This window comes from Cavia porcellus, unplaced genomic scaffold (assembly GCF_034190915.1).
Source record: "Cavia porcellus strain 051 isolate PalLab524CR breed Dunkin Hartley unplaced genomic scaffold, mCavPor4.1 scaffold_5, whole genome shotgun sequence".
NCBI lineage: Eukaryota > Metazoa > Chordata > Mammalia > Rodentia > Caviidae > Cavia > Cavia porcellus.
This window is the reverse complement of record NW_026947488.1, coordinates 81896027-81921952: the sequence shown is the minus strand read 5'-3', so window position 1 is coordinate 81921952 and position 25926 is coordinate 81896027. Positions and strand designations below refer to the sequence as shown.

Sequence of the window (25926 nt, the reverse complement as noted above, 5' to 3'; positions counted from 1 at the left end):
GAAACATTGAAGCCTTCTTGGCACTGGGTGCGGTGGGGTGGGGTAGGGTAGTGGTTTCTGCTCCCAGTGTGAGAAAGCTGGAGGAATGGCTCATCTTAATAAATTTTTTTTTTTTTGGTCTTTTTTGTTTTTATCGGTACCAGGGATCAACTCACGACTGCCTGCATGCAAGGCAGGCGCTTATGCCGCTGAGCTAAATCCTCAGCCCCAATAAATTTTTTTTAACAGAACAACTTTTACCTTTAAGTTACATTATCTGTTTATTTTCTTGACTTGCCCATTAAGCTGTAAGGTGTGGGTAATTGGCAGTGGGATCTTAAAAACCAGCTCAGTACCTTGCATCTAGGAGGTACTTATTAAATGTTTGTGAATAAACATAGGTATTGATGTGTATCCCTGGTACCTCTTCTGTCCCCATCTGCTGAAGGCCTGCTGTCCTCTGATACTCTCAAGCTGTTACTGTGCATGGGTCTTTTACAGAAACCCCTAGGTCTTTCCACTTGGGTAAATTGTGCTTTATAAAGGTGCCAGTACAAGAGATCTGGGGCTCTTTTCTTCTTCCTCTTCCTCTTCTTTTTTTTTTGTTTTCCACTGGGTCTTGCTATGTAGTTCAGGCTGGCCTTGAACTTGCTACAATCCTCTTGCTTCAGCCTTACAAGTGCTGTGATTACAGACATGTGCCACAATGCCCCGTGACACCCAGGGCTTTTTAAATTCTCCTCTCTTTTCCTTTTTCTTTTTTCTCCTCTCTCCTTTTATCTTTGTGTGGCAGAGTGCTGTATTTTCTCTTGCTTCGCACTTTAGAATTCTCCTTGGCCTTAGTGAAAGTTCTGAGTGTAACATAGAGCTTTGGGCAAGTGACTGCCCATAAACAGCTTCGAAGTTGGTAGCAGCCGATTTCCTCAGCTGGCTTAGGGAGGGCATGGGAGAACCTACTGGGTGGAGCTGGCGGACTCCATGGGTAGCACCTGCAGCTGATGCTGGGTGATCAGTGTCTTTGGATGTCACCAGCTAGCATATTCAGAGTGCCTGTTTACTAACAGCGAGGTGTCGTGACGCTGGCTCCTGAGCAGGTGCGTTACTTGGGGAGCCAGCACAGTTGGGTGAAGTCGTTTATTTCCTGCCCAAAGCTCTTCTTTCCCCCACTCCCAACTTACAGATCAGAGGTGACAGAGTGGAAATCATTTCCGTTTTGGTTTTGAGAGGTCTGTGGTTAAAAACAGAACTACTTGTTTATAAAGAAAGAAAAATGACAGGCAAAGAAGACATCTGGGGCATAGAGGGAGGAAAAAGAAAAACATATTTTTAAACTTAGACTTTATATGGTGGTTGTTTCATGTATATCTGCCATCCAGTGAAAATCTAAATTCTGTAAAGATTTCCCTTCTAGAAGGACAGTTGTTCTGACATCTTGTTCCTTGTATTAGTGAGGGATTGGCTCAGGGCTTGCCATGGATACCAAAATTCAAGGACACTCGTAGCATGGCATTTATGAACACATCCTCCTGTATACTTCATATCGTTTCTAGATTACTTATAATACCTAATACAGTATAAGTAGTTGATTAAATCCATGGCTATGGAAGATCAACTGTACTAATTCATGTTACCACTAAAATCACAATTATGACTATGCAAAGTTTATGTTTGTTTTTATGGATAACCTTCTGACCACCTAAGTAGCTAGGAGTGAACTTCCAGGATGTCTTCTACTTTGCCAAAACATTGTCATGGTCGTCATCATCATCATTGCTACTTACTGAATACCTACTCTGTTTTGCATGTATAATTTCTCCTTACTCAACAAATTGTAAGACATGTATTTTAATATCCAGTTTCCACACATGAAAATTTATATTAAAAAAACTTGGCCTTGATCAGAAAGCTAATTTTTTTTTCACTGTGTTAAAATTGTAGGGATGCCAACTAATTGCATTAAATATGTTCTTTGCTTTTTTAAAGAAAGTAACAGCCATAAGTGTATCTCGATACATTATATTTCTTCCCTCTAAAACCTCTTTATTTCCATTTATTTATAGTGTAAACTGCAATTAATACTTTCCTGGCTTTGAGCCTCAGGCTACCAACAAATACTTTATTGCATAGACTTTGTATGAACTTTTTATCTAATTATGTCATTGTATCTGATTTGCCCCAAATTGTTTTATTTTTTAATCTTTAGGATTTTTTTTTTTCCTGGAATTGACACTCATTTAATTTTTTTTTTTTTTTTTTTTTTGAGACAGGGTCTCAGTATGTAGTTCAGGCTAGCTTTGAGCTCACTATGTGCCACAAACTTGCAGTGAGACTCCTGCCTCTGCCTCCTGAGCACTGAAATTATAGGCATGTGCTATTGTGCCTGGCTTTCTAAGTTGCCATGTGAATTCTAGAACATCTCCATTGATGGCTATAAGATAGATTACTAACAGTCTACAGTTAATAGGATTGTTTTGATGACTAAGGAGACAAGACAGTTAATATGAAGTGGTTATCACACAGCCTGGCAAATATGTCCCAGCAAGGGAACTGAAGGTTTAAATGCTTTTCTGTCCCATGTGTAGCCACTACCACACGTGACTGTTGTGCCTGAATTGAGATGTGCTGTAGGTATAAAATATGTCCTAGATTATAAAGACAATGTGACAAAGAATATAAAATATCTCAATAATTTTTTACATTCATTACATTTTCAAATATTTGGGGTATATTGTGTTAAATAAAATCCTTTATTAACATTAATTTCACCTGTTTCCTTTTTACTTGTTTGATACAGCCACTGGGAAGCTTGAAGTGAAATATGTGGTTTATATCATCTGTGTACTAGACAGTGCCAGTGCATGTGGTTTAGTTACCAGGAAACATGACTCTTCATGGATGCCACAGAATGAGGAGAACAATTTTCATGGCCCTAAGTTGTTTCTAAATGGAACTTTTCTTCCAGGATCTGTTTTGCTTTTGGCTATTCCTGGAGGCCTCTGTCACAGCCTTGTTTCTCAGCCTGTCCTCAGCCATGGCCTTGCTTCAACAGGCTCTGGCTGGCCAGAGCCAGGTGGATGTCACTACACAGCTCATCTCTGATGTTTGTGAGAATGTGTGTTTTCACAGACATGTTTATTTGAACTGTGTTAAAAGGAAGAGGGGAAAGAAGTAAGAAAATTGTTTTGGCATATATGGAATTTTGAAGAGAACCTTGAGTAACTCATGTTATGTTGCATTTATCAGGTATGTTTCAGAGATCAGTCTGTCCATACTGTAGGCATTTTATCTTGATAGAGTTGTGGATTAAAGATAGAAAATTGCATATTCTATGACCCCAGCAAAGGTGTATCTCACCTCTGCCACCCGCTAGAATTTTCTTACCAACGGCTAGCTGAGGTAGCGTGCATCCTAGACGCTCAGCAATTGGAGAAAGGTCTTTTAGCTTGTTTTGCTGTTTCCTTCCTTCTTCACTTACAATTCTTTCCTTCAACCACTGGTAGCACTACAGGTAAGAATAAAAATAGCACTTAAATGTTAATGTCTGGCAAGGATGTGATATCCAAAATTGTTAATAAAATATAAGAACCTCAGGGTGAAATACCTTCTTGATGCTGAGTCTCATGTTTTGTAGTGAGAAGTATACTTATATCTTCATGCAAAGAAATGTTCCCATAGTTTTGCTCTTATTTATTCGAAACAGACTGCTTTTGGTCAGTATTCACCATTGAAATCAATTGATAATGCCAAAGGCTTTTAAAACTCTGACATATAGACAGTTATACCCTAATCTACCAAGTGGAGAAATTACAGTAATGTTTCTAACTGGAATAGCCTTGTTTTAGAGGAGGGAGGGGATGAGAGAGAGAATTGTCATTTTACCAAGGTCTGCTATATTTCTTTCTTTTCTTTTTTTTTTTTTTTTTTTAAAGAAATCTGGGTGCCAAGCTTTCTGCTCAAAGTGAGGCATTATTTTACATTCTTGTTATAAACAGTTTTTCTTTTGCCTGTAATCCGCACCTAACATATTCTTCTAATAGTTTCCTCAACTTCTTTCTAGAAGTAGACATAACTGTTAAGTATCAAATACATTTAAAAAAATACAAATAACTTTCTAAACATGTATTACCTAATGTGTAACCACCGAAACTTGAGAAATTCAGCAAATGAAACTATTCTTTAAATGTATGGAAAGAGACTGACCCTAATCTGTACACTATAAGGTGAATCTAATTTCCTAACCATGAAGAGAAAAATTATTCAGTACTTCTCACTGCCCTATTTTCCAGAACGCTTTGTGCTTACTTTGAAAGAGGAAATAATAATCTCTTCTGCACAACACTAGCCTCAAGCGGCAACACCCAAAGGGAAAGAGTATTTGTAAGAAAGTTAGTCTGTTTGGAGAAAACAAAAAACTCTGCCTCTGTGTGGCAACATGGACTTTGTTGCTTGTGAGGCCACTGCAGACCTTTGTTTTTCGAGAGGCAGCAGCCAGCTCTGCCATCAGCCCAACGTGGTTTCAGTCGGCCACTGACTTGTTTTTTAAGTATTTTTTCATCATTCGAAGAGACAATTTCCAAAGAAAAGGGTAACCGCATTATTTTTCACTGTGATTTTTGGAATTATTTTGCAAATGTGAGACGGAGAAGGGCAAGCTACCCCTGCTGTCTGCCTCCTAGATCTCAAAGGTTATGGTCTGATTCCTCATTTGGGAGTTTGCTCGGGGAAATAGCCAAGAGTTTTTCCGGGCTGAGATCTGTGAAGCTTTGAATTACTCCAGAGGAAGGGTGGTCTGGCACATCCTCTGGAGATGACAGTTGGTGCCAGTGTGGGTGAGGTGGGTGGTTATGATCAGGCCCCAGGCAGCCTTTCTGGGCTAGGGCACTGCCTACGTCAGACAGCCGTGAGCTTGCTTTTGTTCTCCATGGGAAAAACATTAATCCTCACTTAAGTTTCATAACATCTTTCAGGGGGCTGATATCTCTGAATGTTATTCAAACAAATAAAAATTAAAAAGCTAATGAAACATACTGTTGAATAATTGTTTTTTATCACAACAAAGACAGTTTCTAAGGTTTCAGTATATACCACACTGAATGGTATACATCCTAAGAATGGCTGATTTAGCTGGGCATGGTGGCACACACCTGTAGTCCCAGGGCTCAGGAGGCTGAGGCAAGAGGATCGCTATAAGTTTGAGGCCAGCCTGGACTATGTACTGAGACCATGTCTCAAACAAAACAAAACAAAACAAAACAAAACAAAACAAAACAAAATGAATAGCTGATTTATTAATCTCACTGAACTCTTCCATTTTTCAAATCATATATGTAATGCATTCTTCTCTTAGGGTTTGGGCATGTTTTATTGATGTGTGTGTATACATACCTTACTATACTGAGGGACAGACATCCAAAAGTAACAAATATCAAACATTCATTTTTTTTTTTGAATCCTCACCCCACCCTCAATATAAAGAATCTCACTGTTGCTTTAATCAGTGCAATATGTAAGGAGTGAGGGCTTTAAAAAAAGTAGATAGATAGTGTTTGTACTTTTTTCATACCAAGAAGAACGACAATGTTTTGGAAATAAGCAGTTTAAAGCTGAGAAAATATTAACAGATGGAGAAGATGAGGTTTAAACAATTAAGTATGGAAGTGATCAGCATCTTTAGCCCTGACCTTGTGGCTGAGGCAGAGGGGCTCAGTGAGAGGAGTCTCAGTAACAAGGGTAAAAACCTCTTCAGTTTTTCGTACAGAGCATGGATACCCGCTTCTCAAGTGCAGTGTGACTTTCCTAGCTGACTTACTGGGGTCCACTGTGCTGGTGAGTTCCATGTTGTCTCATAACTCACTTTTCATATATCTCTCCTAAGTCCCTCAACTATTCTTTGAACGTCAAGCCTGTCCCATTTATCCCTGTAGTGCTCAGCACCTAGTGCAGATGATCTGTAGGCATTTGTCAAAGAATCAATTAAATGAGCTTTTCGCCTCTATATATTAGTGGGTTTTATATATAAATCACAATATTCTCTACATTTTCCTAAAGCTATTTCTTTGCCCTCTCCCAAATATTGTAACCATTGTCTAGATGTCCTTTCTTATAGGTGGTAATATCAGGATGGTACTAGTCTGTGAGACTTTTTTCCAGTCTCTAATAGCTATTAGTTAATCCTTGATTGAAATTCAAGCAGACAAGGCATGATCAAAATATATAGTGAATGTACAAAAAATTATTACCTTAGACACATTGCTGCAAATCTTCCTCACAATACTTGTTGCTTTAAACACACTTACTCTGTTGTTCTTGCCACTTTCTAAAGCAATTTTGGAAGTCCTCTTTCATGGGTGTCTTTATGAGTTGTGATAAAAAAGTACAGTATGTGGTTGCTAATGTCTAGTAAGACTGCAGTAAACATGGTGTGAAATGAAGTTCTAAATGCATAGCAGAGGAGAAGCTGCTTGGAAGCAAGGAAGCAGACAAGTCAAGAGAGCAGCTAAGAAGTCTTCCTGGTCACACCCATAGGGACCCATCCCTTCCCACCAAACCCTACCTCCTCCTAACAGGAAGTCTGCTATAGCATTGCCATGATCCGGTCACCTCCTAAAGGTCCTTCTTATGATCGCATGAAACTTAAGGCTTCATATAAGCCATAACATTCTGCCCTGTCTTCTCCCAGACAGGGAGACATTTTTCAGAGGTGGGCTTCTAGAGTTTATGTTTGATTCATGGTCCAGTTATGGGTGAATACTACACCCTCCCTGGAATGGGTAGTCTACACACATTAGAAGAGACAGAGTCTGTGTACTCCTCCCTTTTTTCTTTTGTTGCTTTCACTTTCACCATTGTGAACAGTATTCCCTCTGCCATGTGCCTTTGGAATCAGCTGATTATGGGCTGAAACCTCCACAAATTGTGAGCTAAACAAACCTTTCCTTCCTTAATTTTGGGGATTGAGTATTTTGTCTCACCAATGAGAAAAAAGTAAGCAACAGATCTGCCAACATAGAATGGCACAGAATTTACATTCTCATTCCAAAACAGAGGAAGAGGGCTAGAAACCTGTGGACCAAAGCAAGACTAAAACCTAGCAGGGCAAACACTAACTCTTGTAATTCTGTGTCCAGCACCTGGAGTCCCAATCTAAGGCATTGCTGTGGTTGCTGCCTTCATGATTTTTCTCTTGGGCTGGCTTTTTTCACTCCTATGGCTTCCCTCAGATGACTTCTGTAGATTCCTGGGGTCTCCAGGGCACTTTTGGCTTCACTCTCACAACTTCATACACTACCCTCTCATAGACACACTGCCTAGACTTTAAGGCTGTCTTCTAGTGTCTAGGTGAAAGACTCCACATCAGGTGGATGATGAGTTCTGCCTCTGGCTCCAGAAGTAGTCAAGCCCTTTTGCCTTATGGCTGCAGGAGCCTCTGAGTACTTGGATGACTGAGCACTGTGAATGGAATCTCAGGAAGCCAGTTTCCTACATGGCCTTCAGCATGTTGCCTTAGGGCTCTTATCTCAAGGCAGTCTTTCACTTTTCCACCATTGAGTTTGTGAAGGACCATTCTTCCTAGGCCCTCAAGGCATCTTTCCTATGTCCAGATATAAAGTATTTGGCTTCTATTTAATGCTAATCTTTTCAACAGTGAAGATCTCTGCTCCAACTTTGGAGGTCCCAATTTAATTAGGGCTTCCTTTCTGAGCAAATTTAAAAATTTTTAAATCATTAAGCTGTACCATTTGATCTGGATTCTTAATGTAGAACTGGCTAAAACTGGTACCCATGCTACAGCCTCAATGTTAAGCTGCCTTGAAATTTCCTTTGTGAGATTAATTAGCTCCCTGCCTTTCATCTCAGTCTCCTGCCAAGTCTGAGAACATAAGTAAGATGTAGACACATTTTCTGCCAGAGCACAGCACACATAGTCTGGAATGCACCTGCAGTGGAGTCTTCTCAATTGAAACCTCCTGAGTCTGGTCTTTGTTGTCTGCTCTTCTATCAGCATTCTAGTCTTTGAGCTCTGACTAGAATCTCCCATTGAGCTCTGCTTACAGCAACTCACAGTTTCTCCAGTTGGCATTTTCAAACCTTTCCAGTCTTCCTACAAGTCAGCTCCAAAGATTTCCGAACTATACTGTCACACAGTATCTCAACAATGACCCCACTTCTCTTGTTCCAAATTCTTAGTCACTTTCTTCATGACTGGAACAAAATACCTCACATCACAATTTAAAGAGGAGGAGTTTATTTTGGCTTTCATTTACATACTATGTTGATTGGCTTCAAGGTGGGACCACATAGCAGAAGAGCACAGAAGATAAGGTACTCATGGCATGGCAGACAAGCAGAGATAACTGAAGGAAGGAGCTAAGAAGGGAGATATAACCTTCCTGATCACACAGTGACACAACTCTTCCAACCACTCCTCACATCTTAACAGCAAGTCAGCTATGGCATCTCCACAATCCAGGCACCTTCCAAGGGTCCCAACTATGATTATATGAGGCCTTACATGAACATCTAGCTATAAGCCATAATGTTACTTTCAAACATTTTGTATGTACTTTCTTTTTCTTTCCTCTTTTGCAGTTGCATTTATGAAAGTGTTTTCAGTTGTTAGCAGATTTTTTCCCAAACAATAATAGAGGTTAGATAATAAGGTACTGAGAATGTAGCACCTTCTTGTAAAAAACCTGGGTTTGAAGGAAAGCAAAGATGTCTTTGGGGAAGATAGTTAACCAAAAGCCAAGCAACATGGCTTTAACATCAACTTTATTTGTTAGAAATTGATGATCTTGAATTTAATGCATTTATCTTGTTATTTAATGTACTTACACATCTGGAAAAGGCTGAGAACACTCAGCGTAATACAGAAATATTTTGAATTTTTCAGAAAGACTATGAAAGGCTGTGTACCTGGCTTTTAACAATGGTTTGATCTAGGATTTTTTAATTTTAATTTTATGATGGCATAAAAACATTTATATGACTTCTATTTTTCACTCTCAGTACAATGTTCAGTAAATTACATGAAATAGGCAACATGCTAGTATAAAATAGGCTTTTATGTTAGGTGATTTTGGTCAGACTGTAGGCTACTCTGTTTTGAGCTCATTTAAGGTAGGCTAGGCCAAACTATGGTGTTTTGTAAGTTTGGTACATTAAATGAATCTTTTGACTTAAGATATTTTCAAATTACAACTGGTTTATCAGCTCTAAACCCCACTGTAAGACAAGGAACACCTAGCAATTTAGCTTAAGTACAACTGACTAAAAGCCAATCTATATCTGTTTCTCTTTCTGAGGATAAAGGAAGATGAATGAAAACACTTAGATTGGTCCTTGGTGAACAGTCGGTACTCCGGCTCCCCTGAACGCACTGTGTAGCCCAGACTGCCCTCAAAGTTGCTGTGATCTTCCTGTCTCAGTTGCCTGAGTGTTGGGATAACAGGCATGCACCACCAACCAGGTTGAAATTCATACTTCTCAATGCTTTCCTTCTTCACTAACTTTATCTTTCTCCTTTTATATGTTCTTCCCTAATATGCTTTTGATTTTCCAAGCTTGGACTTAATTTTGATTGGTTCTTTAATCTTGAGGAATAAGATCTTCCTTAATATTTATTCTAGGATTGATTGTGTTTTGTGACAGTACATAAACCACAAACAGGGCCATGTCTACATGCTTTAGAACATGTTTATGTTATTTTAGAGAACAAACAAACTAAAAGCTGAAGTGTTACAGGCAGGAAAGGAAGTGAAATACCAGAGCCTTGAGAAGTTCCTTATTAGGAAGCCCATGTGGTCACCCCTCCCCTGATCAAAGGATTGGTAATTCAGGTTTGATGTGAGCTATTCCTCCACTAATTTAGCACTAACAGAGGCTTGAAGCTGGTGTGCTTATTTGTCTTCTTAGGAAGACTGAATTTGCTTGACTGAATTTTTCAAATGCCTATATTCTTTTTCCCTTGACAGTATAGAGCATTCCACTTTATTACACATTCTCTCACATTTTAAGAAAGTGGACATGTTTTTATAAGGAAAGATGTTTGGAATCCTCACCAATAAATTAATCGTCAAGATGTCTTGAATGGAGGTAAACTTGTTCTTGTGCTCTTGAATGCCATTATTCTCCAAAGCAGAATTTAAACTACAAAGCACCAATGACCAGAATGGGTTTCTACAAAGGCCAGTCATGGAGTCCCATCGATATAAACTTTGCTGTGTTTCTATCTTCTACTGCTCTCCTACCTTACCTCTGCTGCCAACACACAATTAAAAAGGTCAAGCAAAGCACACTTTGTTACCACTGTTTGCCTTAATTGGAGTAAGCCTCAATGGTTTAATTTTTTTTTTTTTTTGTCAAGAAAAGGAAAATTAGATTCTCTTTCATAGAAAAGGAACTTTAAATTCTGTCAGTTTCAAACAAGGAATGAAATAAATGCCTTCCTCAATACAACATATAAGTGATAATTCTAGGTAAATGCATGCACCTTGGGGCCATACTCTTAAGTGAAATAAATGAGACATACATGTGAATATCACATTGTTTCCCTGGTGTGAGAAATCAGAAGTGCAAATAAGGACCAAAATGTATAATGGATATTATGAAGTAGAAAATTTTCAAATGGGAAAGGGAACTAGGGAGGGTGGGAGAAGGAAGGAAGGGAAAAGAAAAAAAGAAAAAAAGAAATGCAAACAAAGCTTTTATAAAGAGGGAAAAAGGGGTTGAAGGCAGGGGAGGGGACTGGAAAAGAAAATATTAAGATATATCATATACAGACAAATTCTCTTTGTGATCATTATGTAAATCTAAAATTTACCAGTAACCCTAATTAATTAAACAATAATTAACAATGTAGTGATTTCAACTCTGCAAGTCCAACCAGGCCATAGGTCACTTTCTCCCAGCCCCACAGAAAGAGACTTTTCTGTGCAGATTATGAAGAGCCCACTGATTCTGGCCAGGATAAGACCTCAGAATGTTGGGAGAAGGCTTTCAGGGGCCACCAGTCTCGCCAGGGCCACAGTGTGCCTGAGTTAGTAAGCCCCAGGCTGAGGCAGAAGCACTTTAATCAGTCTTCTTTCCCACCCCTGGACTCTGATCTAGAAGTGGAGAATACCTTTAGTGACGCTCTGGAACTTTCAGGCACCCCGTTTCCATATTTTCCTGAGATGATCCCACAGGCGAGTGGGGACCACGTCATTGCGCCAACCCCTACAGAAGGGAAAACCGTGGAAAATAAATCATACCAACTGGGATCAAAACACTGTGGGTGTTTAAACACAGCGTGGATGATTATAGGGGAGAGCTGGCCAGATGAATGAGTTAATAGCAACATATATCTTTTTGTTATATTTTTTAATTTGCAAATTGTATTTCATTCTTTTATAAACCAATTAAATATGTCCTGTCAGTTCTTGGAATGAGTCGCAAAAGCAAGCCCTGCAGGTTTGGCTTATCTATGATGTTTCAGTGTACGAGATTCACTGACAAAGAGATAAACACTTTCACTTGCACAGAAATTCAGGGCTTCTCTTGTTCAGTGCTTAATATGATGGCTGGTACACAGCAGAAGTGCAGCATCTAGTAAACACTCAGTAAGTGATAGTAATAACAGTTGTTCTCATTGAGTTTTTATCTTTTTTTCTTATGCAGCCTTTTCCTGCCAATTCTAAGAAAAAAAGTTATCTCTGAATACACTTTGCTATATAACTTTTATATGCAGATTATAAGAGAAAGGATATCCTTTGGTATATAAACCTCAAAAGTGTGCCTTATTCAGGTTTCTCCTAGCTCCACATTTCTTGTATTGATATGTGTATGTAGTTTCCCCCTTCTCTCTGAGAGCTTTATTTCAATACAAATCTGTAGTGTCTGACTTGTTAATTGTTGAATTTCCCATATCCAGCTTAGTGCCAGGACAGTAAGATATATAGATGTGTATATCCATGAAGTTTGCTTGGGTGAGTATTGTATTTATCTACTGATTTTTCCAATTACCATGTCTGTATTGTTTTAACAATTACTGAGTACAGCTGTATGCCGGTCACAGTTCACAACTGTGGATTTCATCTGTGATACCCTGTAGATTAAATATTTGATTTTGCACATTTGATTTTGCTAGTCCCTGGGATGCATAATTCTTACAATCGTTATATTTATTAGGGACATTTAAGAAAGCATTTTACTAAAACTTATTTTCCAAGTCACTAGTTTCCCTATTGTTAAAAGTAGTAGATGTACTTTTGAAGATTACCTATTTTATGGTAGAGCTCTGGCAGCTGGACCTCCACCTTCTCTCTCTGGAAAAGATGGTACTCAGCTTGTTCACAGACTGGTGGGATCATATTGAATTGTCTTGCTACCGAATAGGCTTCCTGGGGAGAAACAAAATTGCAACTGATTTTAGACTGATTAACAATAAGGTTTCACTGTGATTCATTTGCATGTGAAATGTTCATTTCAGTGAAGTCAATACAAACCAAGGAACACATGGGATGCCAAACAACAAGTGGAGTTATGACCATTGATTTTACCAAGAGCAATACTGAAGGTACAAAATACTTATTATTCCTTGGATGGATTTGAGCTTAGTGAGGTCTAGGGCAAATTCAGCAAAGTATGAATTATGCACTATTATCATAAAAATGTAGTTTGATTATTTTAGGTTTCTAAAGAAATAAAATTTAAACATATATAAAAGTGATCAGTAGTTATCTTATAAGCAGTCATTATTAATATAGTTTTTATTTTTAATATAGTTTCTAAATAAGAATACTCCATTCATTTCTCACTAGCTGTAAAGTTCACTTTATCTTCTTGCCATCAAAGAACATGATTCTTTTAGGAGACACGATCTCTCCCTGTTGTGTTCCGAACTGATGAGCTCCAGCTCCAATATTTATCCCTTTCATGATGGAATTGATCTTAGAATTGCAATGCCATAGGGAGTTTGAGTAAAGTTTGCCAAGGATTAGTGCTTTCTACAGGGTATCTGAGTAAAGATAACAAGGTACCCAGTAGCCATGCAGAAACAGAAAGAGCTTACCATGATCTCCATAGCGCTCCACCTGGAAGTGCCCCAGTACATCGCCATGCCTTGGTTGATCACATGTGTCATGGCTCGAACAATTTCTGTGGAAGGCCAAACAGTGTTCCAGGAGTTCTCTATTGTTCAAAGTTGCATGATTTTTTTTCCCCATCCCCAAAGTTTAAAAGTTTAATGCAATTATTTGTTTGATTAATATAATTACTTTGATATGGGTCTAACATGTAATATTAATAGTCTAGCACGTAATATTGATGGTTTGGAGGCTGACATTCCACATTCAGTTTTCAGCAGCAGTATTAATTGGCATTAAAAACATAATGATCACTTTAAGTTCTTTGCTTGTATTTCCTGATGGTTCTCGGTCTGATTAAATAACATATAATTCCTCTCTGAGAGTCCTTGCTTACCAAAGTGAAGAATGAGGGAAAGCATTTGTTTTGGAGTTGCAGAATATAAGGACACTGAGGATGAAAGGCCTGTCTTTCTTTGTATGCTGGGTTTGCAGAGCTGGGCCTCACACTGAGTAGCTGTTCAATAGAGATGACTCAGTAACAATGTGTTTAGCAGAAAGATAAACACATTAACGCTGAACAAACAGCTGCAGTCACAGGGGCTCAAAGCCTGCAGTGACACACCCTGTCCTTGACCATGTTGAACCAAATTTTGTTCTAAGACACGCATGTAAATTGATTTCACCACAGCCTGCCGGTGGGCCCACCCAGTTTGCTTATCAGGCTCTTTCAGGTTGACATCACATTGCCTAAACAGGAAAATGAGTCCTCTCCCTAGAGGGGTGGAGCTGAGCTAATCCCTTTGGCACCAGGCAGATGGGATGCAGAACGAAGGCAGCAGGAATAACCTTAAGTTCAATTTAGCAAAAATTTATAGATAGGATTGGATATTTTCCACAAAGTAGGCCAGCTGTTTGGATGAACAGCATGCCAAGGCATTTGACATTTTCAAGGGGTCATATGACTTTGGGGCTTTTCTAGATCCCAGTAATACCAGTAGGTTACATGTCCTTTAGAAAAATTCAGTCCTTGTCTCAAAGCAGAGTGAAAGTTGATGAATTTTTATTTTTATTTCTCCTGGGTAAACATTGTTTGGGGATGAATTTGGGATGAGACGGCCAGGGCAAATGTCTTCAGTTCTTTGTTGCTGGGCTTATGTGAGGTCTTTGAAGTTGCCTTCGGGTTCTCCAGAAGAGGGGAATGCTTTCATTCATTATTGGCTTACAACAGAGGTGGAATTTGGTTTAAAAGCTGAATCCTTTTTTCCTTGGATAAAGATTTCCAAATCTTAAATCACAGCAACTAAAGTACGATGTTCATTTTCCCTTTGTTAAACAAATGTGATGAAAAAAAGTAATAAGAACTCTCCTTTTCTTCTCTTTTAGACTTCAAGTGGAATAAGTGCCCATTAAAAACTTTTCTGGAAGTTGAAAGCCATTATTAAATCTCTGGCCCAGAGCAGACATCACCATTGTGCCAGGTCCTTTTCCCTTCACACAGAGCTTCCTTCTGAGCCAGGAGGTCATTCAAACAGTATTTGTCAGTGTCTGTTGTTTTTAATGCTGGAGATGCTGGGGTGGATTGAACAGGGTGGGAAATACTGAAGAGGTTCACAGAAATAAATTGATCCTGACCCAATTCCATGTCTCGGGCCCTGCAGTCAAGTGAGATGAGTACAGAACAGTCTGGTGGCTTAGCCATGTGCAAGCCGCTGAAGGCCTGGCCCAGCACAGCTAAGGTGGGTGGAGGTGGTGACCTGCTGCACATTCACACACCTATTCAACACACAGACAGTGAAAATCTAGTGTTGCCAGTACTGTGCCAGTTGCTGTATTCATTTTTGAGTAAAACAAACACAAAGTTCCTAAACTTGGAGTTTATAGTTGAGTGGGGAAGATAGACAAGTAAATAAGAAATTATAAAATATGAAATGCTATACGGAAGACAAATGGAGGCTGAGATCAAAATTAAAAGGGAAGACTAGTTATGGCAAAGATGGTTTCACTGAAGAGTTATATTCAGGGACAGAAAAGAGCCATCATATAAGGAGCAGGGGAAGAACATTTTAGGAAATAGCATATACAAAGGCCCTGAGGCAGGGCAGGACTTAGTAAATTCCAGAGTCTGGAAGGAAGCCATAGGAGCTTAGTGTGGAGGGAGGATAGGCGGGGTCGATGTAGCTGGCAGAAGGCAAGCCATGTTTTCGTATATTACGCAAAGTTTAATGGCACCATTGACTTTGTTTTAGGCAAGGGAATGACATACTCCATCATCCTAGTTTACCTTTCAGAACACCATCTTTGCCTGTGCTGTGGAGGATTCACTGAGAAACGAGGACGATCGTTAGGAAGGCGCTGTAGTGCTCCAGGTGGGCGGGGGGTATCTTGGAGTAGGAAGACAGTGGTAAGGAGAGAGACTGAATGTGGTAAGAAGGGAAAGAGCAACGTGTCCTCCAGATCGTTGGCTGTTTGATGACAGAAGAAAGTTCGGGAGGAGTGTCACGAGTTCTTCTCTGAAGCACAATGCTATGTGCTGCTGAAGGGGAGATGCTGAGCTGACGGAATTGGACACGAGAGGATGAATGACCCCTGGATGTGGTGTGTTTCTTAGCTACCAGTCTGTTGACTGTAAATTCTTGGCAGTGGGTGAAACTACCGAGGCAAGGCAGAGAGAAAGGAGAGGAGGTTGTCGTTGCTGGCGGTAGTCAGAGAGAGAGGACCCGTGCAGCATGCTGGGCGATCAGGAGCCAGAGGGGCAGGAGGGAAGCCGGGGGGGGGGGGGGGGGGGGGAGCGGTGCTTCAGAACCAGGAACACAGCGTGCTGCGGGCAGTGCGCCCACAGGGAAGACTGTACCTCCAGGGGTGTGGGGGCGCATGCCAGGGTCCACAGGCGGGGGAGCAGGCTCAGTGTGAGATGGGACAAGGCCCTTGAGGCAGTGAGCGAATGAGGGGCCGGGAGGCTTTAGAGACACCCTGTGAGGACAGGTTTCCAACAGGCTTGTCTGTGAATAAAGAAGACATTGGGCGGTAGTGAGGGGTATTCGGTGCCCAAGGAGAGTTTTAGATGGGAGAGGTTCAGAGTCTACCTGTGCGCCATCGGGGCGAGCTAGAAAGAACGAGTTAGGAAAGAGCCGGACCAGGGGGCTGCGAAGAGGAAGAGAGAGGACCGGTGAGGCAGAGGGAAAGCGGCGGGGTGGGGTGGAGGACCAGCTGGGTGTGCAGACTGTGGGAGGCACGGAGCTCCTGTCTGATGATGTCTCTTCTCAGCAAACTGAGATGCAAGTGAAGAAGGAGGCTTGAGAAGTGAGGCGTCTCTGTGGCGCTCCCTTGCGCAGGCCCTCCAGCTCCCGTGACCCTCAGGCCTGTGCGGGCTCTGGCCGAAGAAGACTGGGTAGAAGCTGGAAGGGCTCCTGGGGACCCCCTGCCCTAACCAGGCAGCAGCACAGCAGCAGGGAGGAGTGGTGGGGAAGAGCAGGCCGAGGCTGCAGAGTCACGCAGCCCCATATTAAAATTTAATTAACTCAGTAAATTAGCTTGTTTTTCTTCAGCTCCAGAGAGAAGTTCTCCACATTGTTTAGGGAGCTAATTGGAAATAACCGTTGATGGCTGAAGTGGATATGTATGGACGCTAGAGGGCAGCATTGCTGAGAGAAAAAAATCGGCTGGTCCGTGCACTTTTTTTTTTCATGGAAACGCGACTCTGAATAGGGAAAGGACATTAGAAAGATCATTTAGTGAAAATTCACGAGCCCTGCAGAAAGACTCTCAAACAAGGTAAATCTGCTACCCCAAGACTGTATCTGACTGTCCCAGACTCCGTCCGCGCTTTTCCAGAAGGCTCAGCCCCAGTGGCTCTCAGCCCTGCCCGCACACATAAAAACTACCTGCGGCCAGGCTTCCCCGTTCTGTTGTATCATAATCTTGACGACAGTATTTTAGACACTCAGCCAGGCTAAGTCCATCATACAGCCAGGATTTAGACCCACTTTACTTGTTTACAGACTGGGCATCAGCACCCCGGGGGAATTTGTTCCAGATGCAAATCCAGAGAGCCCGCAGACCTAGCAGGCTGCAAATTCTGCAGGGGGCGGGAGTGGGTTATATTAGTCTAGTTTTTAAGCAGTCCTCCAGCCAATTCTTGTGCATTGTACAGTCTGAGAACTGTTTCTTCATGCCCTTTTCAAGTTAGCCATTCTAGCGGTCAACTTCCCCACACATTTCCTCTTCTGTTTTCATCTAATTGAATGCTCCAGGATATTATTATAAACAATTCTAATCTCTAAATTAGAAATTAATATACAGTTAGAGAGGGATTGGGCCTATGAGGAAATCACCACAAAAATAGAGACATCAGAATTGTGGCTAGAGGCAAGTCCAAAGAGAGGCAGGCCTCAGGATGGAGACCTGGGTGGCAAGCCTGTGAAATAAACAGCAATTTGAGACTATATGGTAATTAGCACCTCATGGTCCAGTGCCTCAGCTAGGCATCAGACTCACAGATAGGTGACCAGAACGTCTGGATCCATACTCCTCTCCCTTCCCAAAAACGCCTTTGGTCTTTCCTTGAACCCTTGCTGTGTGACTTATTTCCTTATTGGATCAGTATTGGCTAAGCTGCTATAATTGTAATGTTATAGATTGACTGCGAGTTGGTTTATGCACTGCCATAGTGAGACGGGTTGATTGTAGTTCAACCCACAGGGTACCCACGGTGTGATGCTGCTGTGTAAATCATCCCTGACAAAGAGCCTGGGTGACCACCCACTCGGGAAAGATTCCATTGTCTCTCAGGAGCTTTCTTAATAAACCTTTCCTGTCCTTAACCTTGTGTGTCCCTTGGAATTCATTCTTTCATATTTGGGGGATACAAACTCTGCACATTGGGCATTTTGCAGGTCAGAAATTGCATCTTTTCCACATCACTGTGGTACAACCTTTATTTTAGTTAGCACTATGATGCACTCACACACACACACACACACACACACACACACACACACACACACGCACTTCTGTATGAGTTAGAATCACCAGGGGAGTCTAGGGTCCTCACCTCTTTCGGTGAACCTAGGCTTTTGTGCCTTTTGTTGTTATTAGCTCTCAGATCTGAAAAGCTCAAGGAAGATTGTCTAAACTACCACAAGACTGTTGGATCTTGTACTCGTTTGCAGGTTGAGATGTCGTTATTCTTTAACCTGGTGAAGTCTCCCCAGGGCTTGCCATTCCACAGCCGCTCCTCTTTATTCCTTAGCACACGGCTGGCCCTTGACAGGCACTGCCGGGAAACTGAGCTTCCATTGCCATCTGTAAAGTGAGGCTAGTATTGATCTTGTGGGATTCTTTCAAGGCTTGACGTGAGCTAATGTGTGCAGATCATTGTGAATCTGAAGGAGTCACACAGCCTACACATGATAAGTAAGCAGACTGTGGCCTTGGCCATTTCTTCTCAGGTTGGGCGCTGACACTCATGACATTCTTATAGTAATGCAGATCACCTGTGATTAAAAATTTGCATTGATGCCACAGGAATTGGTGCAACTATTTATTTTAAGTGAAAAAAGTTGATATTTAAGTTTTTAAATTGTATCTAATGCAAAACCAAAAAAAAACTTACCTCACATAAAACCTTTCTTTTTCTTATTTTTCTACAAATGAAAAACTCCTGATGCTTTGAACATCAGGAGTAAGTAAATAGTTACACTGTGTGAATGATAAGCCAGAAGACTAATGATACAAAAGTGTAAAAGTTAGTTTTTATCAAATAAAATATATGCAAATTAATCCTGACAGAAACAGAATTACAAACTCAAAAAAGAATCTTTAGAGATAATGCTCTGCAGTTTTCTCTTATTGTAGATGAGGAAACAGGCTAGGAGTTAATTGCATTAATGGATAATTAAAAACTGGAATATTATTAACAAATTACAGATATTTCAAATATGCTTGCAAAGTGCTGAAAACAAAGTAATATTTGTATTTAATATGCAATTTTGTTTATATTTTCCAAAGATCCTGTAAATATGTTTTTACACTTTAGTAATGTAGAAGGAAGGCAGGAAGAGAGGGAGGGATGCAAGGAGAGATGAAAAGATTATCAATGAGCAAAGGTACCACTTTAAACACTAATACGTTAGGGGTTCAACCAGAAGGAATGCTCTTTTCCAGAGGTCAAACTGGTTCAGTATTGGCAGTTTGATATAGTTCATTTCTACTTGGCATCGGATTCCTTCCCTTTTAGGAGGCAAAGGTCAGGGTGGAGCCTGAGATCCTGGGATAATGCAGGGACTCAGTTTACCAGAGGAGTTGCTGTGCACACTACTAAAAAATAAAACGTAAGGCTAGGTTTGGGCAGAAGTTTCTAGACCTTGAATGTTGGCTGACTGTTTCAGGAGAACCTGGCTCCTGAATTACAGAACATTCACCAGGATTCAGGAGACATCGCTGTGTTTATCCTTGCCATCATTACTGTCAACTTTGGATCATATCTTCACCTTGCTGGACCTCTTCTAATGCAAATGGGCAGATTGGCATTAATTAAGCAACTTGGAATCTTTACAATAACTGTGTGAGTACTATTTTAACCACCATTTTATGAATGAAGAAACTGAGACTGAGAAGACAAAGTCTTAGGCACAATCTCACCAGGCAGCTTTGTAGTCCTGTGATAGGGCATGTTTAGAAGGCTTTGAGCATAGTGCATTGTGTGAGAAGGCTGGGGACAGAGAAACAACAGAGTGTTTACTTGCTTGCCCCATTGTGTGTTTGTGAATGTGTGATGCTTTGGGGGTGGTTATAGTCATCCATCTCTGCGTTTGATATGCTAATGGTTATAGTTCATGATGTATGTAAGTGATTTTGGAAATATGAGCTTTTGGCTTCCTTGAAGAAAGACTTTAAATATAATTCTGGGAGAAAAACGGCAGTAAAGGGCTTGTGTCTGTATCTGACTCTTGAAGTTTAGAGAAAGAATGGTCTTTGTGAGACAATTTACAGAAAATACGCTATTTAGATCAACGCATTGGGACCACAGATCAGACTCAAGGAATCAGAGAAGAATTCATACTCCAAGTCAAGCCAATAAATATCTCCTAGAGATCTGGAGCAGCTAAACTTTTTCAAATCTCAGAGGCAAGAAAGGAGTTTTGTGACCTCAGGGACAGTGTGCCGTCTTCCACCTGGAAAGAGACCTCCCTGATGTGCAAACAGTCCTCCATCTCTGATGGACCACATGCAGGTGGTCCATGATCCTAGACACTGCAAAGTGAGGCTTTGATACTACCCAAATGTGATTCCAGAGCTTTATTTTGAAATGTGGAGTAGGTTATTAAAAAGAGACAATTTTAGTCTCACATTTAGCTAAAATTCAAAGGTACTGAATAAAAGCAGTCCTTGGTAAGTATCCCTCAGTTTCAAAGTGAAGTGCTAGAGTATACACTTCTGTAGGACACCGTGGTATAAGAGTCTGTCCTATGTGTTGCTCAGTCTCTGCCTTGAAAGAATAAATAGGTGGTGGTTAAAGTAGAGAGGCAACTGATTTTAGCTTAGGCTTGGTGGCACAGCTGGAACATGCCTTATTCTAAACGCTTGAGACAAAAGTGTTTCAGATTTTGTAATATTTACATTTTTGTAATATTTACACTATATATATGGGACTTGAGTCTAAATATAAAATTAATTTGTTTCACATGCCTCTTATACACAGAGCCCAAAGGTAATTTCACACAATGTTTTTCCTGCACTTGCAGTTTGAGTGCCCTATTATGTGAGGTCATTTTTGTTATCATGTCAGTGCTCAAAAAGTTTTAATTTTGGAACATTTCAGAATTTTGCAGTTAGGGATGCTCAACCTGCATTTCTGTTCCTCCCTAGTGACCTTTCCCACCCTCTATCTTTCACTTCATTTTAAGCTGGATAAAATTCTAGAATTTAAAAATCCCATTTGTAGAACTTGCAAATAAGCGAATCTTCCCAGAGCCTGACCTTGCTGTAACTTCTCTGAAACAGACAGACACAGGCTGTCCTGGGGACTCTGCTCATTCTTTATCTAGCTCTCTCCATAAAGGGAGGTTTTGTGATACTGCATACTTTTAATATTACTTTTTCCTCCACTAAAAATCTACTCTTTAATCCAATAAGGGACTCATCACTTCACTTCTAGATAAGAATGGCCAAGTGATGTGTCCAAGGCAAAGATGTAGGTGTCTAATCTTTTAGTTATTGTCTTTCATAACTTTCCTATAATCCTCTTTCCATCCATCTGGTCTTTCCAGGGCCTCACGTTGACCCACTATTGCCTGCTGACATTCTTCCAGAAATAGTCATGTAGAATAGGAATCATAAAATTGTATCTTCCCTTCAACACAATCTTAGCATAGTCCCAAGTATTTCCTGCTAAAGCCTGGTGACCCAAACTATTGGCTTACAATTCCCATATTAGCTTAATACTAAATAATTTCATTTAGTAATTAAGATAATAATAAAGACAGTAATTAAAGAGAGGTTTACTGTCCTGATGAAGGAAGGTAGTCTCCACAATGAGTATCAAGTCCAAGGCTATTATTGTGTATGTCAAATTCTATAGGGTTTGGGAACAATGGAATACATTCCAGTTTATTTAAAAACATTCAAAGTAATGGTAAATTCTACTTCATCTGTAAACCTAAAACCTATATCATCAGTAGGAAACTGGTCCTCTAAATTATCATTCTAGGAGTTCCCTGAGCAACATTACTGAAGCCATCCTGTAAAAAAAGGAAATTTATAGTTAGACTATGTACCTTCCCCTGATGTGGGATATCTTGTGACATAAAAGGATGTTTTTCTACTTAAATTTTTAACATTTTGTTCTTAAATTTCTAGTTGATCATAAATTATTTTGTGTATGTAAAGTGAGGATATGGTTTCATTTATTTCTGGAAATGTGGAAAATAGCTACTTTTTTCAGGTCCATTTAGCTCGTAGCAAAAGTTTTCTCGTTAATAGAAAAACAGACTATTTCCACTACCCACCCCCCCCTTCTCAGTCTTTTTGAGACAGGGTCTTGCTATGCAGTTTAGATTGGCTCTGAGCTCACTTTGTAGCCCAGGCTGGTCTCGAACTTGCAATACTTCTCCTGCCTCAGCCTCCCAAGTGCCTGGACTACAGGTGTGTGCCACCACGCTCAGCTCTAGACCATTTTCCCTTATATTAAAATCTCAAAAATGCTGTTTTTGGATTCTCCACAGATTATCACTTATTTGAAAGTGTTTCAGGTTTTATATTTATGAATCTGGGAATTTGAATCCAAAACTCAAAAAGGTTTTGGGTATCTATAGCATTTTGGGTTTCAGATGATGAATGTCAACCTGTATTATATTCCATTATCAGCTTCTCCCACAGCCAGGGTCATTCTGAATTACTGGGGCTTTATAGTAAGTTCTGGCACTTGTAGGAAAGCCCTTTCCTTTCACTTTACCAGCCCTCAGGTGTCCGTTAGGATTTTCATGGCCCTTTTCTCTTCCATATAGTTTAAAATTAGCTTGCCAAATTATTTAAAAACGTAGTAGAGTTTGGTTGAAGTGGATCAATTTCTGGAGATTTGATATCTCTGTCATACTGTTTTTCTGCTCACGATATTGGAATATATCTCTATCTATTCAATCTCTTTCTTTCTTTTTGGTTTGGTACCAGGAGTCAAATTCAGGACCTTGCCCTTGCCAGGCAGGCACTATGCTGTTGAGCCATATCCCCAGCTCCATTTAGTCAATCTCTTATAAATAATGTCTTCTTTATAGATATTATAAATTTGTAATGTATTATAAAGTTATATATATTTCCCTATGCAGTCCTTGTAAACTTAAAAGTAATTTTGTTTTCAGTTGCTATTGGTATATGGTCAAATTCTGGGTTTTGTTCTTTTGTTTTTTTGTTTTTTTGTTTTTGTCTTTTTGAGACAGGGTCTCGATATGCAGCTCTGGCTGAACTTGAACTCATTTTGTACCCCAGGATGGTCTCAACTCATGACAGTTCTCCTGCCTCAGCCTCCTGAGTGCTGAGATTACAGGTGTGCACCACCATGCCCTGTGTAAACCTCTCAAATTCTATCATAAACCATGACTAAGATAATTTTGAACTAGAAAAATTTAAATCAGATGTTACCAACTGCTCATCACTACCACAGATGATATTATCATGAACATTTGATTTTGGATAATTTGATTGTTTTTGTAGTGAATGTAGAATGATCCACAAAATGTATGCAGAAAAATAAGAAAATTAACCTGCTATGTAGGTTTGTTTGGTAAAATGAACTTATCCTGATTTAGAAATGAAACCTTGTATTACAGCAGAAGATAATTCTGGTATTAAACAAAAACCCTAAGGCATGAGAGAAAGTTATAGATTAACCTTACTTAACTATAATATATTAGAGAAGGTATAGACTAACTTTACTTAATTACTTACTATAATATACTAAAAAGGCCTAATGACAATCTTTGCAAGAATTGTTAGTTTTTTATTTTGATCTTCTTGAGTTTGGGGGTGTAGTTTTCTCACTGACGGGTAAGACAGTTTCTAACTTCTGGTTGGGTCACTTGGGATTTTCGTTTTTAGTGGAGCAGGTTATGGAAAACTCAGTTGAAATTCCTTAGAATTGTACCAGGGACTGGAACTACAGTTACATGTTGTTCCAACAAGTTACTGAGAACCACCTTCTTTTTAGGGGGGACTCTGCTCGGCTATCCAAAGGTGGTTTCTCTTAGGGCATTAATGCGGCTGTCCGTAGAGATGGGTTGGTGCTTCCTTGTACATCTTTACCAGGGTCCTTTGCCTCATTGTCCAAGCAACACTCCTGAGATTCACTCTGGGCTCTCTGAGTCCCATAAACCAATGACTTGGTCAAAGAGGTGGAGGATAAGGTAAGTGCCATGGGATGCAGAGCTTCTGGAAGGACTGAAGACCAGCAAGAGGACAGGAAACCAGCCTTCATCTGGGTCAGTTTGTTAGAGATGAAGGTCACCAGCACGTGAGACTCTAGGCAGCTGAGAAGGCAGAGTGGCTCCTGCACAGATACCCAGCAATGTCCACTGTGCTTGGGTCATTTGGGGCATGCCAGTGAGCAGGGTTCGAGGGCAACCTAGCATTAGAGGGACAGGCAGGAGGCTGACTACTGAGTATCTGTTACGTGCTGAGCTCTGTGCTGGGAGTTTCCCAACATTATTGCATTCATGTTTTGCTGCAGCCATGTGAGGTGGAATTATTACATTCCCATTTTGAGTTTGTGAAAATCAAGGCTGAGAAAGATAAAAACCTAACTAGTACAGAATTTTCTCCCTATAACAAGCCTCATTCACTAACTCCATGCTCAAACAAAATGAAGCAAAACAATCCTTTTCCATTTTTCTTCATCCATTTTTTGTTTTTGTTTTAGAAACAGGGGCTTGTTGTGTAGTTTAGACTAGTCCTGAACTGACCATGTAGCCCAGGGAGACCTTGAATGCACAGCAATCCTCTTGCCTCAGCCTCCTGAATGCGGGGATTACACGCATGCACCACCATACTCTGCCTCTTCCTCACAGCTGTATTTCATACCCACTCTTTTTATTATGCAATTTGAAGTACATAGGAGGCTAGCACTATCTGTATCAACTGAATAAACCAGTCCTTGGGCACATCAAAGATAATATATTAGGCAAAACAGTAGCTAAAGAACGGTTTTCCATATGTTCATTGAGCTGCTGAAATAAATTTAGCTAAATGCGGCTAGTTCTACATGGCATCTAATGGTTCTGTGTTTCTAAACCCATTATCAGTGGAACAGTTATTTTTATACTTGGGAGCATCTGTCATTGCATTATAGATATCTTACCCAAGTTTTACATTTTTAATATTTTACATTGTATGAATGCCATCTTTGTTGGTCAGACAGACAGATGTGGAATCCTGACACATAGATTCTTATTCTGTTACCCTGTCTGGAGCTTTTTATTTACACAACTGTCTGTATCGGCTTCCTGGAAGAGGCTTTTAACTTTATTTTAAAAGGAATACTATCTTGTGAATAAAAGAATAAAGCAAACAACTTGGCAGAGATTGATAAGAGTAAGAAAATATTGTCCCTAATGAGATTTTCTACTGGCAAATCCAGTTTCATGCTCTAACAGGAAGCGATCTTTATTGCTCCCTTAATACCACAGAGCTGGCCTTCCTTCCTGGTTCTGTCATGGGAAAGTCTGGAAGCAGATGCCGTCTTAATCTTAATGATATTAAAGTCTCTCCCCTTAGGCCCAGGACAGCTTTCTAGTAGCACCAAATCCATTTTGGCACTGTGGTGCTTATCTACATTTGTCAGATGTCTGGTATGTAACCAACAGGCAACTTTTAAATTTGACATAATGAAGTATGAGTTTCTCAGCTTTTGACAGCCAATACCAAGTAAGGGGGAGTTCCTAATCCTGTACTATTTGAAAACAAAGCACTCCCTGCTCAGTGTGTTGAAATACAGGCTCACCAGAGTGACTAGCAGCATTTGCTGCAGGAGGTGCAGACAGGCGGGCCGCCTCGGTGGGGGTGCCTTGGGGTGCCTGTTGTTCATTTCTTGGTCTCTGGTGGGTGGTCTCACTTGTTGTTTGTTTGTAACTGGGGCCCTTGGTCTCTTTCATTTTCCTTTTTTGGAGAGTTTTTTTTCCCATCTTCCAACCCAAAATGGCTATTTTCCCCATTAGAAGCCTCTCCTAAGGAAGAAAGAGTTTTCATAAAGGCAATGCTTCTACTATATAACAACTAAAGTGGCCGTAACAGCAAGCAGAATGAAAAATGTACGGCTTTATCGTAAAAAATACTCAGACTTTCTGTTCTGTGTTATAATAATGTTTTAGAACAACAATATTTTGCTCTACAAATC

The 25926-nt window shown here is 40.2% G+C and overlaps 1 protein-coding gene across 2 annotated transcripts in view; it reads right to left on the bottom strand.

The window, feature by feature from the left end:
• Positions 1-25926, bottom strand: part of Kcnab1 (potassium voltage-gated channel subfamily A regulatory beta subunit 1) — a 418900-nt gene that overhangs the window by 8855 nt on the left and 384119 nt on the right. For both annotated transcript variants that reach the window (XM_003476307.5, XM_023560240.2), the window contains exons 9-12: positions 13031-13116; positions 12239-12359; positions 11102-11196; positions 3361-3481 (exon numbers count right to left, since the gene is read on the bottom strand). In XM_003476307.5, coding sequence (XP_003476355.1) covers positions 3361-3481; positions 11102-11196; positions 12239-12359; positions 13031-13116 — 423 coding nt within the window. The remainder of the gene's footprint in view (positions 1-3360; positions 3482-11101; positions 11197-12238; positions 12360-13030; positions 13117-25926) is intronic.